This window comes from Crotalus tigris, unplaced genomic scaffold (assembly GCF_016545835.1).
Source record: "Crotalus tigris isolate CLP2741 ecotype Arizona unplaced genomic scaffold, ASM1654583v1 scf7180000017881.257975618366:2651188, whole genome shotgun sequence".
In the NCBI taxonomy this organism is placed as follows: domain Eukaryota; kingdom Metazoa; phylum Chordata; class Lepidosauria; order Squamata; family Viperidae; genus Crotalus; species Crotalus tigris.
Window position 1 is genome coordinate 2285451 of NW_024096698.1, and position 20655 is coordinate 2306105.

Consider the following 20655-nt stretch of genomic DNA (forward strand, 5'->3'; position numbering starts at 1 on the left):
CAGCCATATTGGACTTAATTCTCACTAGCAGAGATGAAATGATAGAAAGTGTTGAAGCTACAGGAACCTGGGGGGGGAGTGATTATGCAATATTGGAATTCAACATTATGCGAGCACAAGCAATAGAACAAAGTTAAACTAGAGTCTTGGATTTTAAGAGAGCTAATTTCAATAAACTTAGAGAGAGCTTGGGAAGGATTCCATGGATGAGAATCCTCGAGGAAAACAATCCATGAAGCTTGGGAAACTTTGAAAAGTGAGATTATAAAAGCCCAGTCTAGCAAAAAACCAGTGAAGAAAAATAACAGCTCTCAAAAGAAACCAACATGGCTTCATAAAGAACTCTCTAATAAATTAAAAGAAAAAAAGGGTAAGTATAAAAAGTAGAAAGACATATAACTAAGGCAGAATATCAGCAAATAGCCTGAGCCTGCAAACATGAAGTGAGGAAAGCTAAGGCTCAAAATGAACTAAGACTTGTGACAAAAGTTAAAAATAACAAAGCTTCTTTCAACATGTTAAAAAACAAGAAAAAAGCTAAGGGAATGAATGGTCTATTAATGGGAAAAAGTGGCAAGAAGGTGACAAGCAACAGGGAGAAAGTATAACTGCTTACTGTAACTCAGTCTTTACACAAAAGGAAAAAACATTTCAACCTATCAAAAAGAGTACTGTAAAAAACAGATAAGGAATACAAGTTAAAATAGGCAAGAAAATAGTAAGTGAGCACCTGTTCATCCTAGATGAGTTCAAATCACCAGGACCAGATAGATTCTATCTCAAGATTCTGAAGGAACTGGCAGACATGATCTCAGATCCACTGAACTATATCTTTCAAAGATCCTGGGGCACCAGGGAACTACCAAAGGACTGGAAAAGAACTGATGTAGTTCCCATTTTCAAAAAAGGAAAGAAAATAGATCCAGGAAACTACAGACCTATCAGCCTGACCTCAATACCTGGGAAGATTCTGGAAAAAGATAATCAAGCAACGAATCAGCGAACGTCTAGAGACAAAGTCATAACCAAAAGCCAACATGAGTTTGTCAAAAACATATCATGCCAGACAAACCTTATCACATTATTTGACAAAGTGACAAAATTAGTGGACCAGAGTAATGCTGTAGATATAATTTACTTGGACTTCAATAAGGCATTTGATAAAGTAGAGCACAATCTACTACTTGATCAAATAGAAAAATGTGGGTTAGACAGCATCACCACCAGATGCATTTGTAACTGGCTGACGAACAACACTCAATGTGTAGTCCTCAATGGAACTGCATCTATATGGAGCGAAGTATGCAGTGGGGTACCCCAAGGCTCCATTTTAGGCCAGTACTCTTCAACATCTTCATCAGTGATTTGGATGAGAGGACAGATGGGGAACTCATCAAATTTGCAGATGACACCAAGCTGACAGGAATAGCCAACACTCCAGAAGATAGTCTTAAGATTCAGAAGGATTGCCACAGACTTGAACATTGGGTGCTATGTAACAAAGTGAAATTCAATGATGAAAAGTTCTACATTTAGGCAAGAAAAGACAAATGCACAGGTGGCACCTGGCTCAATAGTAGTAATTGCGAGAGGCATTTTGGAGTTCTGGTGGACAGTCACTTAAATATGAGCCAGCAGTGTGCTGCAGCTGCCAAAAAGGCCAATACAATTCTAGGCTGCATTAACAGAGGGATGGAATCAAGATCACAGGGGGCTGAACTAGATGACCTCCAAGGTCCCTTCCAACTTTACTACTATTACTATTACTAAGTGTTACTATCACTTTATACTGCCTTGGAATATTGCATCCAGTTTTAGTTACTATGATGTAAAAAACATGTTGAGATTCTAAAAAGAGTGCAGAGAAGAGAAACAAAGACAATTAGGGAACTGGAGGCTAAAACATATAAGGAACGGTTGCTGGAATTGGGTATGTCTAGTTTAATGAAAAAAAGGACTAGGGGTGACATGATAGCAGTGTTCCAATATCTCAGGGGTTGCCACAAAGAAGAGGGAGTCAAGCTATTCTCCAAAGCACCTGAGGGCAGGACAAGAAGCAATGGATGGAAACTAATGAAGGAGAGAAACAACTTAGAACTAAGGAGAAATTTTTTGTTACAACAATTAATCCGTGCCTCCAGAAGTTGTGAATGGTCCAACAGTAGACGTTTTTAAGAATAGATTGGAGAACCATTTGTCTGAAATGGTGTTGGGTTTCCTGTCCCTTCCAACTCCGTTATTCTGTTTTTCTGTTATTCTAGTCTGTTAAAAGGGTCAAATAATATGTTATTTCTTATAAAAGTTGTCAGATCAATTTTGTATGATCATCTGAGTAATAAGACTTTCTCACTTTCCTTTCCTTTGCAAATATGATTATTATTTCTATAAAATAAAATCTTATTTAACTTGCTATGTAGCCAGAAATATCCCCTACTTCTCCAATATAATAACCCTGACCATGGAGGGGAGGGAGAGTCAGCAAAAGGGTTGCAAAATGGATTGCATCCAACTGGGTCTTAGAGAGGAAGATCTCTCCAAGGAACACCAGGTCCCAGATAGCTTAAAATGTTGGCAATAGCTCCATTCTAGCCCTTGGTCATGTGATTCACTTGGTCATGTGATGCAGAGGGAAACCTCCCTTGTGCTTCTCAGCATACACAAATGCAATAGGAGGGGAGAGCAGAAACACACTGAGACACACATACATCTAAATTCATCATGGGGGGGGAACACCCCCTGATCTCCTCTGGCCACTGTAAAGCACCAGCCTTCAGCATTATCTTGTTTTCCTGAGTCTTAGAAATTCAACAAGATAGTGCCTTGTTCAGAAGTGAGCCCACCTGCTCAGAAAAAGAAAGGGGTGGAAGGGAGATGTCCTGGTGGCTTGAGGAGATAACATACTGTAGAAACGACTTCACTAATTAGTCTTCTAAGAAATGGGTATATTGTTATTGTTCCACTTGTGGCAGCCATTGTGAAAGTATGCTAGTCACCAAAAGCTAAGTTAGTTACAATCCTCTCTCTCTAACCCTTCAATTTACCTCATCATTATAATAAGCACCCCCTTAGTTTCCTTTCATTAAAGTTGTGTTGTTAGCAGGCCTTTGTCATATTCACTTCTGCCCACCTTCTCACCCACATTCTTCAGGGTAAAGAAGTACATTAAAAAAATATAGCTAGGAAAACAGCAGCAGGCATGGTGAAGCAAAATACCAAGCACCGTTTCCTTCAAAGTCCTGTCTTTTGAAGAATTCGGGTATACTTAACTCAAGCAGCTATCTGGGTGTCCTATAGATCATTTAACAAATTGCTTTGCCATCCTTCCAGGGTGTGGTATAAATGACTGATTTAAACCCTCTGCATTGTTCAAGCCACATTGTTCTTCATCAAGTCGAGTCATTTTTATGTGAAGTGTCAAGCTCTTCTAACAAATAACTGCTGCCAGACAAATCAAGTTCCTCATCTTAAAGCTATGGCTAAATAGTTTATAGCTTTAATCTGCTCAGTGAGGTGTGCAGTCTATGACAGTAATTATAAATGCAAGGAGAAATTATAGCTGAATGCTTTAACTGCATTAGGAGTCATTTGATGAACATTCATGATTGCCTGCTCATTTTCAACAATAGAGGGCACGTTAGTGTCAATGCATTAGAGGATTTTTAGTTCTGCTCGGCTCTTTCTTCCATTTACCACAGAGTTGTCAGTTGTCTTCTATAAACGGGAATAGTGGGGGGTGGTAGGAGAGATGAACCATCGAATCTTTAAACTTGATGGGTTGAAAAAGAAAAAAAAAGAGAGGAAAGACAAAGGAAAAATGGGTGGGGGAGGAACACCCCTGTTTATCATTATGCTTTTTTTCTTTCTTTCTTTTTCTGGTATCCGTATTTTCAAATGGATTCTTTTCAGAGAGCTGCCTGTTTACTTACCGAAAGAAAGCTTTAGGAAAGATACTTGGCTTTGAACAGTGTAGAATTTGTATTCAGCTTCAGAACCTTTGTTTGAATGGCTGGTCTTAGGTACGATATGGGAAATAAGAGTATTGGAGAGCATATGCAAAGCGTGTTAGGTCACTAGAAAGGTCAGTTTTGAATAATATAGTTGGAATTCACTGACAAGAAGGATTTTCCTGGTCAGCAATTCTCATTTTTTGAGGCAGATTTGAGTCCTCATACTTATAAATGTGGGTTATATCTAGATTGACAGTTATTAAATTGTAAGAATGTAGAAGAAGAAAGCTATCTTGGATCAAATTAAAAAAAATACAGAAACAAAGTATGATTACAACTATCCACCAATGGCTGTATTACACAACTGGTATTTTTGCCCATTTGAATTTTACCAAGATTTTCAAAAAGTTTCTTTCTCTCTGCAAATTCAACTTTCAAACTACATTTTTACTCCTGAAAAGTTGCCTTTGACTAGCTCTGCACATTCCACAAACAGCAATATGTTTTTTTAAAAAATGGGTCTAGGAAAGTATCAGATTTGGTATTTCTGCCATATTCACAGACTCAATAGTGAATTACAGTTAAAATATTGAGTCTCCTGGTGTGCATATATATATTTTCATCACAAAGATGAAGTGTAAATTCTTCTGTCAATTAGAATGAGAGAAAAATACATTTAAATACTAAACAATTGAACGCTACAATGAATTCATTATAAACAATTGAACACTAAAAGGAATTCATTATCTTATACCCTCATTCTGATGTTTAGAGTTTTCTCGATTGAAAAACATACTCCCACCAAACTTGGTCTAGTTAAAAGTAAGAATAAATTACTATTGCATTGGACAATGGAAATACCTCTGAGAAAAGACAACTTATCCAGCATTATCTTAAGACCCTTTCAAGATATCTTTAGAAAAGTCCAAATTTGCTCATATTCATTTTAGCAAGTAAGTTTTAAAATATGATTTTTATTTTCAGAATCTCAAATGTGCTATTAAAAGTTTTTTTAAAATTATACATAGAATACTATATACTTTTAAATGTATATATGCTTTAAAATGTGGATTTTAATTTTCAGAATCTCAAATGTGCTGTTAAAAGTTTTTTTAAAATTATACATAGAATACTATATACTTTTAAATGTCTTAGGTTTACTCAAGATTTATTTGTAAATTGTGACTCTGCCACAAAATGAGTGCATTTGAAAAAAAGGCTTGTAACTAGAATATTTGCTAGCATATTTTGTTACCTTTAAAAAAAAAACACTTGAATTTACTAAAAGATAGGATTGATTTTTATTTGTTTATTTATTTTGTATATGCATCTATAATTCAGTGTTGACTACTGGCAACTTCCTGGATAGCCCCTGCAATTTTCTTGGGAAGATTACAGAAATAGAAAATAAATTCCCTTGTCGTCTTCCTCCAAGGACTGAGAGAGAGGAATTGGCCCAAGGTCAAGCAGCTGACTCCAGGCCTGAGGTGGAACTAAAACTCACTATCTCCTGTTTTCTAGCCCGGTGCCTTAATCATTAAACCAAACTGGCTCTCATAGAAGTGATATGTTTATTGGACTTTCGGGTGGAGAAAATAGTGGACTATTCTATTCTATTCTATTCTATTCTATTCTATTCTATTCTATTCTATTCTATTCTATTCTATTCCATTCCATTCCATTCCGTTCCCATTCCATTCTGTTCCCGTTCCATTCTATTCTGTTCTGTTCTATTCTATTCCATTCCTGTTCCATTCTGTTCTATTTTATTCCGTTCCCGTTCCATTCCATTCCCATTCCCTATTCTATTCTATTCTATTCTATTCTATTCTATTCTATTCTATTCTATTCTATTCCGTTCCCATTCTGTTCCGTTCCCATTCCATTCTGTTCCCGTTCCATTCTATTCTGTTCTGTTCTATTCTATTCTATTCCGTTCCCGTTCCATTCTATTCTATTTTATTCCGTTCCCATTCCATTCCATTCTATTCTATTCTGTTCTGTTCTGTTCTGTTCTATTCCATTCCATTCCATTCCCTATTCTATTCTATTCTATTCTATTCTATTCTATTCTATTCTATTCTATTCATAACAGGGATGATGGCAGAGCAAAGACTAGTAGTTGGGTGGTGAATGCAGGCCAGCAGAACTTCTCCAAATGAGAAACTGTGAGATCACCCACTTACACTTCAGAGGGCAGCCCCTCATGAATAAACTCACAGGACCTGGGGGAGAAGTGTGGAGTGTTGAAAGCGACTACAGAGTTAAAGTTGAAGTGGACTTTCTGTTAAATCTTGTGAAATGTGGAATTTGAAGTAATTTTTATTAAATGGATAAAACTGATAATACTTTACAAATGGCATAAATTATAATTATGGTGACAAAACCCTGTACAATATAGAAAGGAATAAGACAAAGATGTCCACTTTTATCATTGCCATTCATTTTTGTTCATAAAGTTTTGAATAGAGCCGTAAGACAAGATGAGAGAATAGTTGAAGGTTAAAAAAATAAAATAAACTAAGAGGATTTGTGGATGACTTGGTTTTAATTTTGGAAAATCCTATGGAAGGAATAGACACATTACTGGAAAAATTAAAGGAATTTGTATTAGCTGGATTTAAAATTAACAATGAGAAAAAAGATGCTAACAAAAATATGAGAATGGAAAATTAAAAAAAATTGATTGCAAAAGCTGGTTTACATATTGAGAAAAAAGTGAAATACTTTTTTAGTTTGATACAGTATAACAGTATAACTAATATGCATTGTATGCTATTTCAAAATAATTATGTCAAGGTACAGAGTGAAATTAAGAAAGATTCATTAAGATGAGAAAAAATATAATTATCACTGTTCGGAAGATTTTTGATGGTAAAAGATTTTTGATATTTGTATTTCTGACAATACTTGTTTTGAAAAATGATGTAACTTTTAACCAAGGGCAAAAAGATATATCTGTATTTATACGGGGTTCATAAAGGGAACAAACCAAGGTTTAAAAATATAAGATTATCCAAGAGGCAAAGGAAAGAGGAGGAAAGGGATTGCCAAATTTTAGACTGTATTTTACGGCTTGGTCTTTGATTTGGATGAAAGAGTATGAACTGTTGAGAAATAAAAGAATGTAAGAATTAGAAAAATATAACCTTTGGGTGGCATGGATTTTTGTGTACAATAAAGTTAAAATCAATATAGATTTTAAAAGTCACTAGATAAGAAGTGCCATATTAAGGATATGGAATAAATACAAACCCAGTCACTTCTTTAATTTTCTTTTGCTTTTTTCACTTGTATATTTTTCCTTCTAGCTTTTCTTTCTATGTTTTCATATTTATCTTTTATTAATGTATGTATATGTAGGTGTATCTCTCTCTCTCACACACACACTCACAAACAAATCAGAATTTCAGAACTGCCTATTATTTATTTCCAATTTTCAAGGAAAGGGCAAAAAACAAAACGTGGGAGCCTGATTTTCCCTTAATGTGAACTTTAGCTTAAAGAAAGTTATAAAATCCATATTCAAAATATTTCATCAGTCCACAATGAAATTACAATTTACAGTTGCTGCTAAGATATTAAAAGAGCGATGTCATGTAGATATAGAATACCATAAATTGGGGAATCATTTTTTTCATTTTTTTAATTCATTGAGAAGATAATTTTGATACTTAAGAAATGAACAAATTTATTTGGGAGGGGGAATTATATTATATATGTTATCCAAAAGAATAATTCTGCAATCTTGCATTTAAATCACTAAAAAATAGAGCTTGTGTAAAAAATCTCAATGCTTTATGAGCCTGTGCATAACTTTGGTGGTATTTCTTTCTGAATGCACAAAAAAAAGAGGGTTATCTTATTAAGCTTCAGTCTTAGTTCAACTATTGGAATCAATACAATATAATAACAGAGTTGGAAGAGATCTTGGAGGTCTTCTAGTCCAACCCCCTGCCCAGGCAGGAAACCAGAATCAAGCTGCTCAGAAATTACTATGATTAACTGCAACCTTAATGATAAATGTAAACCCAGTAAGTCTGCTAGAATAGTAATGGACTACTGTGTGTGTTTAAAAAAATGGATATAATGCAGAAAAACTGTTCTAAAATCTATATCCAGAAATGAAATGTTTAAATGAATTTGATTTATGTTTTTTATTATATTTTACATTCTCCCCTCCCTAATTTTTGTGTTTTACTGGCTAAATATCTAAAAACAACACCATATCTTTGCATACAGCAACCTTCGGTCAATTGGTACTGTATATTAGATATTCTTGGTCAGTTTATTGCTTTAAACTACTGTGAATTTATCTCATTGGATAAATGTGTACCATCTAGGGAGGGGAAAATCTTTCTTTGCATGATTATGTTTCAATTGAAGTTGCTAATTCTTTTATCCCCCCTTTCATGCTTTTATTAGGAAGCTTTAACAGCAGTGATTCTCATGTCCATATTGTGAGAACTTTACATATTGATTTTACTCTAAAAGAGTAGGAGCAGGAAATATTATTTTCTAATCAGTGGTAACTCTACTCTTGGGCTGTGGTACCCATACCCACAATTGGGATTCTACACAGATTTCCAGGAACAACTTGGAACATAATGTCATTGTCATTTGAAAAAAAATTATACAGAACCAGTGTGTGATTTCCATGGATCTTGGATAGAAAACAAAAACAAAGCAGCACAATTCTCAGAAGAGGCTATAAGTGTGTTTTTGTACACACTGACTTTTCCCATTTTATATATTGTAATGGTTTTCTGCCTTCAAACCGGTGGAAGGCGATTCTTCTTGTTTACTTTGTTTTGTGCGCATAAATTGGATAATTCACTGACACAAAGATGAAACTGAGCTAGCAAACTTGTTCACCCAACAGCGTTCAGCGTTCCTGAATTTTTGTATTTCACCTTCTGGTTTCAGTGTACATGACCTTTTATATGCTTGACATTAAATCCAGACAAAATGTTTCATAACTGTGAAATTTAATAGGACAAAAAAGATCTCTCCCCCCCACACACATACTGTGAACAGGATTTCACAACAAATGCATCCCTTGTAGAACATTTACCTAATGCTGCTGATTACACATTTGCTGACATTGAGTTCCAATCCTAATATTCCTGGGAGTAATTTGCATGAAACCCAGCCTGGCTTACTAATAGTGGCTGCATCTAAATCCCACAGAATTTTGCATAGTTTATTTTGAAATGATCATGCAAAATTTATTTGAACATCCAGATGGTTTGCTTGTACTTAATTTACAAACATCAAATGTCAGGTTTTGGAACTAAGTAGGCTTTATTAAGTATGCATCAAACTATTCATATATAAACGAGAGAAGGAGATGTATATAAGCAGTAGATAGTATATTCTGGAGTTACTTGCTCTCTGTTTCAGCACTGAAACTTGCAACATCTATCAGGCTATAAAAATTGTATTATTTTTATTTTTAAAAAGTCATGGAATGAAAAAACTGGGTATCAGTTGCATATGTATTATATCTACATACACACAAACATACAAATAAGGAAGTGATACTCAGCTATACATAGAGAAATGATGCATATATAAGTGATGCATATATAGAAGTGAGCCTGTAATCCTTATTTCAGGATAGAATTGGAATATAGGAAGGTGTGGTGGCCTAGTGGTGAAGATGCTCACCTCCCACTCGGAAGGTTGAGAATTCAATCCTAGGTAGCCTAAGAGCGCAAAGAGAAAATATACGCTGTGACTCCCTGTAGGCATCAGAAAGGGCATCCAGCTAGTAAATGCTCAGCTCCATCCAGTCGTCCCAACTCTACCCTGAATTAAGGGATTACAAAGTAGTGAAAGAGGGTTATATAATATTTCTTAACTGTCCATCTCCCCCAGAAAGGGGCTCATCGTTATATATATAGATGAGCTCACTGTTCATATTTTTACACTCCAGGTTGCTATTTAAAAACATGCTGATTTGTTTCTTCCTGTTATAAAGAAAGAAAGAAGCTTCAAAGGGCATTCAGATCAGGCAAAATAATTAAAGAGGGAGACTTCTGTGTGCATTTGTATATGACAAAGAAATTTATTATTACACAAATGGATCTATGAAGCCATATATTTATCTAGAAGAATCACTAAATAACCAAGCTTTTTGTAATGCAGACTTTCCGCATATAACATAAACTTTGGTCTACTTGACAGATTCAGCTTTCCTTCAGAGAGAATTTAAGTTTTGAAAAATTACAGCTATCAAATTGAAGATTATGAAAGACCTCTGTATTTTTTTCCCCCTCCCTGAATGTGAAGAGCAGCGTAGATGGCAAACATCAAACAAACATGCAAGGAAAATTTGTTCATGTTCTCAGTTGCATTTGGGAATCTAGGCAAATGATGAGAACTCACACTCTTTCCAAAGCCTGCAGAAGCCATAGTGTGTGTGGGGGGGTCTACAGGCACATTACAGATAGTCCTTGACTTATGACTGCAATTGAGACTGGAACTTCCAATGCTAAGCCATGCGGTTATTAAGTGAGCCCAATTTTATGACCTTTTTTGCAGCAGTCGTTAATCAATCCCGCTTCCCCATTGACTTTTTTTTTGGGGGGGGGGAAAAGCTCCCTGGGAAAGTCGCAAATGCTATGTGAGTCCACTCCACACTGCAACCATTGCAGATACATGCCAGTTGCCAAATGCCTGAATTTTGACAACAGTTATAAGTGTGAGGACCAGTTGTGAATCATTTTTTCGGTACTTTTGTAATTTCAAGTGGTCATTAAATAAATGATCCTAAGTCAAGGACTATCTGTATGGTTTGGTGAAGTCACATAGTAGGAGGAAGTATATTATTTTGTATTTTCTCTCTTTGTGCTTCAAGGTTTTATACAAAGAAGGGGAATAATATGCATCTCTCCCTGGAGAACAATACCAAAATTGCGAGAAATTGACATTCAAGATTTTTTATATTATTATTACAATATTTTACTGTTTTATTTTTGATTGGTTTTTATTTTATGCTAAAGCATAACAGACATAGGAAAGGGCTATAAAATGTAACAAATATTAGGCCTGTGCAAATAGGGTCTAATAATATGATCAATCCAATCTGAATTGTTGAATCAGTCTAAACAATGCAGTGAAGTTTCAAGTCTGAAAGGATGAATCGGGTCAGTTGGATTCAGAAAACTGATTGTTCATGTGCAGAAAACTTTTTTATCCCCCAAATCAGATTGGATTATTGGATTCAATCTGAATCAAGTTCATAGACTGAATCTCAAAAAGTTTGCTAATTTGAATTGATGAAATGAAAATTTGGACAGTCTTAATAAATACAATAACTCACATTGCTTTTCTCTGTACTTTTTACCAGACTGCAGACTTATACTACTTTTCAAATCAGCTTAGCACCAATTGTTTACTATTAAATCAGGATAATCAGTGCGTTCAGGTAGTCCTCAACTTACAACAGGTCATTTAGTGACTGTCCGAAGTTACACTGGGACTGAAAAAAGTGACTTATGACCATTTTTCACACTTATGATCATTGCAACACCCCCAAAGTCATGGATGCTTAGCAACTGATTCATATTTATGATGGTCATGGTGTCCTGGGGTCATGCGATCCCCCTTTCGTGACCTTCTGACAAACAAAGTCAGTGAGAAACCAAACAATTGTGTTACTAACTTAACTACTGCAGTGATTGTTGGGGCAAATTCATTTAACAACTATCTCGCTTAACAACAGAAATTTTGGGCTCAATTGTGATCATAAGTCGAGGACTACCTGTACTTCTGGATACTGACATGGCTACAATTGCACCTCTTGGTCCCTGTTAAGCTGCCTATTTCACTTGATTCCCCCTCCAACTTTAAAAAAGGCATACTTTAATAAAACAAATTTAATAGAAGATGAACATGCTGCAAAGCAAAACACCAGGCTCTAGCATAATAATTACTTATAGCAATACCTTTGGGTTCAACAAGAACCTAAGTGCTAATTTCCTTCTAGTAAATTGATACATGGGATTCTCCATCCTTTTCACAGCAGCCATTTTATAGAAAGGTCAAATCTCTCATGGCAGCCATTTTGTGAATGTGCCTACCACATGCTATCACTCTTTGCCCACAGCCCAAAAATGTTGCCTAATCTAATCCTAGATTAGGGGATCTCAAAGTAAAGAAAATGAAAAAGAGAAGAAGAAATATGTTTTGGAGTTTAGCCTAAGGGTTATAAATTGGGTTTTTTGAGTGTATTGGGGGCATATTTAACCAGTCTCATCCTGGTGAAATCTGGAGGTGAAAACATTTGTTTAAATTTGTTGGGCTGGCAACAGCTTTGCAAACACAATTCAGCCTTGCCTGTTGAGAATAACTTTCTAAGAACTATGATCTGATGAGAGACACCGCCTGGAGATAGCAGGGACTAAATGTCACATAGGATATTATGTCTATCACTGACTTTTGGACTCTCTTAATAACCTAACATCTCTCCCCCCACTAAAAAGGATAATATTATTGTTCCTATTGATCCATAGGCTCTAGGCAGCAATCTCCAAAATAGGCTTCATATTTCACCAGCAATTCACAGTGAGGGGTGGGGATGTGAACAAAAGGCTCTTGAATTCATAAGGTTATTAAAATTAAGCAAGGGAATCCTATTATTGAAAACTGGGCACTGAAACATCAGTTTGAAGTGACTCTTGCTGTTGTGCTCAGACAAAAGGGGGATATAGTTGCTTCAAATACTATAAGCAAACTCAATTTCATTGGGAATCATTAGAATGAAACGTCCCACATGCTTTGCTTTTTCTATTGAAGGCTTTAGAGGGCTAAGTTTGCTAAATAGGAAATGTGGTATCAACAGCAAGTAAGAGGACTCTTTGTCTTTAAGAGCACATGACTGGGAAAAATGCAATGTGTAAAGGTTTTTTTTTTTTTCATCATGGAAACAAGCTAATGGAAGCAGCTGTCTATGCAAAATTTGTCCCATCATGCAACAGTTACAGACAGAGAAGCTAAGGTCTGGAAAGGAATTGGCATTTTGGAAGGTAATATTTTCTTTAAATAAAGCAGAAGTGCTTTAAGAGCCCTCCTTTGATCAACATCACATTAAAACACTTTTTCTTTCTCTCTTTTGCAGTTAAGGCATGCATACCTTAGGAGTTATTCTTCATCCACTTCTGCTACAAACTGTGAATGATGTTCTGGTGACTTGCTGTGTGTTTTGCTTAGATGAAGTTTGACAGCATGTTTGCTCACAAATGTCCGAGAGCACAACTTACATTTGAACTTAGAGTCTGTGTCCTCTTCTCCAGCTATTGTTTCAGGAGATCTTTGAACTGAAATTCTGGAAATGTCTTGCTCTACCTTGGTTTGCTGCTCCACAGCCAGCTTGTTCATGTCTTTCATTTGGAAACCTAGATGGGATTCTAAATGGCCGATGTATGTTGATGGGGTTCTAAACTGAGATGCACAGTCACTGCAATAAAAGATGGGGTGTCCCTTATCCATGTTTTTCAAAAACTTTGTCCCCCCAGTTTTTCTGAGCTGGTACTTGACATTCGCCAGCCAATGGCTGATGGTAGTCATGGACAACCCAGTAAACTTGGAAATCTGCATACGTTCTTGAGGGCCCAGATCTGACAATAAATATTTACCCTCCGACGTTTGGAAGAGACTGGATGCAAACTGGGCCTGCAGGATCAGGAGATGCTGAGGATTCCAGTTGGACTGCCTTCCTTTTCTTTTATGCAAAGTGGAGACTTCGGTTGAGACATCTTCGAAACGCCGAACATCCATTTCCAGTTTCATTGATGGGATTCTGGAGGATACAGCAGGTTTTGGAGTTGTTGCTTTGGGAAGGACTTTGACCATGTCTGCAATGTCAGACAGAGCATGCTTCTGAGGTGGGGAAGTACAAGACTGAGCCTGGACAGATTCCCCTTTCTTATGCTTTGATTTTGTCAGGTCAATTGGTTGATCGTTGCTCTCAAACACATAATGCCTCGATGTAACTTTAGCAGGTTTTGCTGGCGTTGACACAGGAGACAGAACAGGCTTCTCTTTTATATTTAAATTTGGTTTGTGGAACAAAGACGTTGAACTTGAATTGGGGCTGGAGTTTGACTGAGGTCGCAAAGGCTCATTTGCTTTGCCCAAATGGTTGTTCAGCACAGACTGCAGGGCACTGAGTGGATTTAAACCAGGCAGCTCTGAAGTGTGGTTCCCAGTAGGGCATCCATTGCTGAGAGATGATGACACAGAATCCTTTGTTTTTATTTTTTCCTCCTCTTCTTTTGTCTTGTATTCCTCCTTCAAAGGACTTAGCTCTGACTTTTTTGACTCTACACACATCTCAGCCTGAGGAGGAGAGTCTCCTTCATTCTGATATGGAGGAATCATGTCTGTCTTGTTGCCATCTTTAATGTAGTCCTTATGAGCTTCCTTCTTGGGGTCTCCTTCTTTTTTCAACTGGCTGCACTGGACTAGATTAGCTGTCATGGGTACTATAGGCATCACTTTCCATTTTGGAGCAATAGGCCTCAGTTTATTACTAACTGTTGGTCGAACTTGCAAAACTTGGGATCCCACCGGTAAGGAAGGCTTTGTTCCCTCAGAGAGCTGGTATGCTGCATGGATGCTGGGATACGCACTCCAGCTGGGTGCTCCATTCTGAGCTTTATTGATGGCTGTGGTGACAGTGTTTTCCAAAGACTTCAAAATGTCTCCACCACCTTTTGAAGCATCTTCTAAATCTTCCTCCCGGAGATACTGATATTTCATTGTTGGGTCCAGTGGTTTTTGAAGAACATCTTCATAGTCTTCATTTTTTATCACTTTTTCATCTTTGTTTGCTTCCTCAGATTTATTTTGCTTACTTTCCTTTTTTAGCTCTGAAGCCGGAGCTGTAGAATCAGTTGATGAATTACTGGAGGGTTTCGAATGCTGGCTGTCAGTGGCTGACGCATCAGAAAGCGACTGCATTTTTTCCACAGCCAAGGGATCCAAAACAAGTTGTTTCCCTTTCTTGGAAGCTGAGCTCGTGACTTTCAAGAAGTGACCTGTGACCATCATGTGGGTTGTGAGTTGCTGCAAAGTATCGTGGGAGCTCCCGCATTCCATGCACTTGAGAATCTGTGATTTGCAAGCTTCAAACTGCCACGTATAGCTGGCACCATTCTGGTAGCCATAACGATTGTTAGATGATAGCTGAAGATTGGCATTCTTATGAGAAGAAAATGTGTCGGCAAACGATCCAGTGGTCGAATCTGGAGAGCAAGGCCTATTAATGTCGAACACACGTTTCTTATTTGGAGTTACCATCTTGGAAGATATGGTAGGTACCGGCTCCTTCAAAGGCACTTTTTGGTAATGTTTTGTTTTGATCATATGAACACTTAGGTCTTGAAGAGAGTCAAAAGAGTCACCACAGAACATACATTTCAGAACTTTCTGAGCATCTTCTTTATCCATGTCCTGAAAGGCCCTTTTCCGGGGCTTGGAATAGCTGGTAGATCTGTGCTTGTCTTTTTTATGGTTGTCATCTTGGTAATGGCCACTTTCGTTCATATGGACAGTAAGCTCCACTAAGGTATCATAGGCAGCACTGCACTGCCTACACCGAAACCTGCTAGCACCTGTGAATACAGTTCCACACATTTTGCTGCTTTGCCTGTACAGCTGGACTGAGCTGAAAAGGTTCGGCTTGGAGAGTGGCCGGACTGGTAAACTCTGCTGCAAGCTTTTGGTCAAGGCATCCTGATGCCAATCAAAGTCACTTTTGCTTGCTCCATTTCTATTATCACATCCCCTCTTATCAGAACTGGACAACTTGAGCCCCAGTCCCAAGCCTGTCCAGTAAGAATCTGAAAGAATATTAGCATAGACAGCTGTCATTTTATCCATGCAGCTATGTGCTTCTGTTGGATGTTTGGGATGGATATTGCCTTTGGAGTCTGATGTCTCCTTGGAGCAGAGGCTTTTAATGTCTGCCACCTGGTCGCTAGCATCACTGAGCAAGGATTCGTTTTCTGCATCCTGATTGGAGACATGACTCCCTGGGGAATTCTGGTAGCTGAAGCTTCCTTTTGGATCAGGGCCCACCTCATGTTCTTCATCTGTTCCAGGGTCGTTGCTACCCTGAAGATGAGCCGTTGAATTGCTCTCATCATCATCCTCTTCCTCTTCTTTTATGTCTTCCTCATCTTTCAGATCATCTTCTTGGACGTAACCTGAAAAGGAATATAAACATCTGTGAAATAGGTCAAATAAAAACAATGAACATTCATTTTTCTAGTTGCTTCCCCTACTAGAGTTTGCTTAATCTTCTATTTTTATGGACTGTTAGCACAAGATGTGAAAAATCCGGCAAGACTACTTGGTTTTATTAGCAGATAATCATTATTCTTTATATCTTATAGACATTTGGAGTTAATAATAGTAGTCAAATTTTAACCACCTCTTAATGGAACAGTCAGAAAAATTAATATCTGAGATCCTATTAAGCCCATTAAAATTACATGATCATATGGATATTAGCTCACTTGAGAAAATTTCAGCTGGCCAAATAAAGTATTCCTGCTTCTAAGTCGTATTTTCAGGTACAACAATGTTATCAATATGATAGCCATTCAGAATGCTTGAAATGACAGAACAAATGACTGCTATACAGAATTGTACACAATAAACCCATTTGGTAAATTACTGTTTTTTTCATAAGAATGTACTCAAAACTTTTTTAAATAAAAAAAATCTTTTCAATGAAAAGGTATTTTTCTGCATAGCTTCTACTCTGAAAATTTTGTATGATCTAATAGTTTATCCCTAAATTGTAAAACATATTCCAATGTGCTTCATTCTCATATGAATACTATACGATTTTCATTCAGCTTATAAAGGATAAAATTGTTATAATTCTGTATCTCATCCTGAATGGAGATGGCCATGGGTTCATCAAATAATCATGGAATTTGAATAAATGATGGTAATTGCATGGAAAATTAGATGGAAATCCCTCTATGAATTTAGCTGTATATGTCACATATGGATCTGCTGAATATTGGGTTAAATCCATCTTATCTTAGTTGCACATAGTTCACACTGAAATCAATGGGGCATTAGTTAAATCATCATTACTTTGGTCCATTAATTTCAGTGGGTCTCAAATTAAACTAATTTAATCTGGATTCAGTCCACAGAGTCAAACTGCTGTGTCAAACTCAATACTGCCAATTTTAAATGGCTATCATGTTCTAGCAATTTCTATTTGGGACTTGTTAAGATTAGAATAAACTGAAATCCCGCTCTGCCAATACAATCTGCCCAATTTTAACTATTAGAAGCTATCCTACTATCCTCAAAGCATGAGTTAGGAAATTAGCTTGTTAACTTGTCAGGCTAATTTTATCTGTAATTTCAGCTTCATCATTAGACTAATCTAAAATTTTACCAAAATTAAGACTGTTTTTATTACTTGGGATGGTTCCTGAGATATTACTTTAAGTTGATCTAAAATCTAACTCATCTCCTTTACTTTTATGAAAACTTCAATTGAGCCTAAAATTTCCCTTCCTAAGTAAGGCATTTGTTAAGTGAATTTTGCCCCATTTTATGACCTTTCTTGCCACAGTTGTTAAGTGAATTACTGCAGCTGTTAAGCTGGTAACATGGTACTTAAGCGAATCTGGCTTCCTTATTGATTTTGTTTGTCAGAAGGTCACAAAAGGGGATCCCATGATCCTGGGACACTGTGACCATCATAAATATGAGCCTGTTTCCAAGTATCTGAATTTTGATCATCGGACCATGGGAATGCTACAATGGTTGTAACTGTGAAAAAAACAGTCATAAGTCATTTTTTTCAGTGCTATTGTAATTTCGAACAGTGACTAAATGAACTGTTGTAAATTGAGGACTACCTATAGGTACATTTCTCTTGTGTTTTGTACTATTCTTTCCTCATGGTTTTTTTTTATGTTCTCTTAAGTGAACCAGTTAAAAAAAAGTAAATATAATAGCCAATGTTAACTACTGCTTCACAATACAGGGGAAAAAGAAAACCCTTTTTAACTAGGTTTTGACATGTGTTCTATAACCTTTACAAAGGTAGTACTGAGAGATTTGTTGTTTTTAAAACTCCTTGTGTGTTAGCAATGAACACACAACATGAACTAAAGATTGGAAGGCTCCATCAAAAATTCCATCAAACAACTGAATTCCATCAAACTTGTCCTGAAGGCAGGACAAGAAGCAACGGGTGGAAACTAATCAAGAAGAGAAGCAACCTAGAACTAAGGAGAAACTTCCAGACAGTGAGAACAATTAATCAGTGGAACAACCTGCCTCCAGAAGCAGTAAATGCTCCAACACTGGAAGTTTTTAAGAAAGAGACTGGACAGCCATTTGTCCGAAATGGTATAGGGTTTCCTGCCTGAGCAGGGGGTTGGACTAGATGACCCCCAAGGTCCCTTCCAACTTTACTATTATTATTATTAGATTAGAATGCAACTAATTTTTTGCTTTATAAAAGAAGGAAGGAAGGAAGGAAGGAAGGAAGGAAGGAAGGAAGGAAGGAAGGAAGGAAGGAAGGAAGGAAGGAAGGAAGGAAGGAAATACCTGATTGTATATTTACATATATATTTTAAGGCACTCTTCCCCCCCCCCAAAAAAAAAATATTCATTTGCTTTGGTATTTTAAGGCAGCCTTTAAAATACAGATGCTCACAGTAGTTAATGAATGTGCAGAGAGCCCTCCAAATGATTTCCTTAAGGTTCTACCATATGGAAATTGTCACATAAATTGAAATGCAGGAGATTAATTCATCAGAACGCTTGATTAGTAAAAGAGCTTCTGATAAAACAACTTTCATCTTTCTTTTTTAAAAAAAAAACATAGTTGCAACCCTTTCAGTACACAAATTAAGGCCATTTTGTGCAATCAGTTTATTCATACAAAATATATTTCTTGAGCAAGGACAATCTAGATATAGAAAAACACTTTCCAATATTGGGGTCATTCTTTACAAAATGCTAGTTGCCCTTTGACATTCCAGAACATTTAAAAGGTTTCATCGTGAAAGCTTGCTCAATCCTAGGCAATGCTGTGTTAAAAATATTGTGTTAAAAAAAGTAGACCATAGCATGTTTTGTAAGGAGATACGAGACATCTATAAATACCATATTTAATTTCACAATAGAAAACCAAATATACCATATGAATCAAGCAGTATCTCAATATCACTGAGATCATTGATCCATTATTTTTAATTCAAGAGGTCAGCTACTCTGTTTTCCAATTCTACAAAGATTCTTATGTTTGGATATGCTGTAATCTGGTTTAAGTGTCTCCAATGGAGTAGTATGGCTAAACTCCAAAATGTGGATTGTGCCAGTCCAAAGAAGGGGATGATATATCACAGTTCCTTAACGTAGTACCAGTCAACTTTATGGCAGCAGGTTTTAAAACAAATTAACATCCATGAATGCTACTCAAGGGCAAACCAAAGGTAAATGCTGATTTATCTTGTTGGTGGAGATTCTCAGTCATTCAGATCATAGTTGTCTCAAAGGTACTTTTTTCTTCAAAAGGCAGCTGGACTGTATTTTTCCTTGAGGAACAAGAAAGAAAATGTTTCGCTTCTCATCCAAGAAGCTTCATCATATTCTGAATCAGAACTGATGAAGCTTCTGGAGGAGAAGCGAAATGTTTTCTTCTTCTTCCTCAAGGAAAAAAAAAACAGTCCAGTTGCTTTTTGAAGAAAAAAGCAGCTTTAAGACCAATTTACCTTGGATATCAGCACTGCGTTTATGACATAACTTAATCTAAACTGCACTGTAAAATAAAAAATGTTCCCTCTCCCTATTGCTCTCTCTGACCCTAGTAATATATTTTGTCAGTATATGCAGTCCTCGACTTACAGCCATTCATTTGGTGACCATATGAAGTTAGGACAACCCTGAGAAAAGTAACTTATGACTGGTTCTCACACTTAAGACTGCCTGAAATCACATGTTCAAAATCTGGACCCTTGGCCACTGGCATGGATTGATAATGGTTGCAGTATCCCAGGTTCATAGGATTGCCATTTGTAACCTTGCCAGGCAGCTTCCAACAAGCAAAGACAATGGGCGAAGCCGGATTAATTTAATAGCAATAGCACCTAGACTTATATACCACCCCATAGTGCTTTACAACACTCTCTAAGCAGTTTACAGAGTCAGCCTATTGCCCCCAACAATCTGGGTCCTCATTTTATTGACCTTGGAAGGATAGAAGGCTGAGTCAACCTTGAGCTGGTCATAACTGAACTGCCAAACTGCTGGCAGCCGTCAGTCAGCAGAAGTAGCCTGCATTACTGTATTCTAACCATTGCACCACCACAGCTTTAATGACTGTGTGCTTCACTTAATGACCATGATGATTTATTGACCATGGCAAAAAGGTCATAAAACCAGGCATAACTTATTTAACAACTGCCTCACTTAGCAACAGAAGTTCTGATCCTGACTGTGGTCATAACTTGAGGACTATATAGTGAGGCTGCAGAAATACCCCTAGTGCAGCAGTCCACAACCTTGATGGCTTTACAGCCCGGCTGGGGTGGTGGTGGAGGAGAGGGGAACCAGGCCGTGTGAATGGCAGGCTGGCGTGTGCATATCCACACATGCAGCTCTTGCGCAAGTGGCAGGCCAGTGTGCATGTGCACATGTTAACTTGCGTGAGCTC

At 37.0% G+C, this 20655-nt stretch overlaps 1 protein-coding gene across 4 annotated transcripts in view; it reads right to left on the reverse strand.

Annotated features, from left to right (window-relative positions):
- TSHZ2 (teashirt zinc finger homeobox 2) overlaps positions 1–20655 on the reverse strand; it is a 384615-nt gene that overhangs the window by 116961 nt on the left and 246999 nt on the right. For 3 of the 4 annotated variants that reach the window (XM_039343950.1, XM_039343953.1, XM_039343951.1), the window contains exon 2: positions 13087–16162. In XM_039343950.1, coding sequence (XP_039199884.1) covers positions 13095–16162 — 3068 coding nt within the window. In that variant the 3' untranslated portion in view covers positions 13087–13094. Of the gene's footprint in view, positions 1–12856; positions 16163–20655 lie in introns of those variants that run through there. The other variant, XM_039343949.1, reaches the window with a different exon arrangement.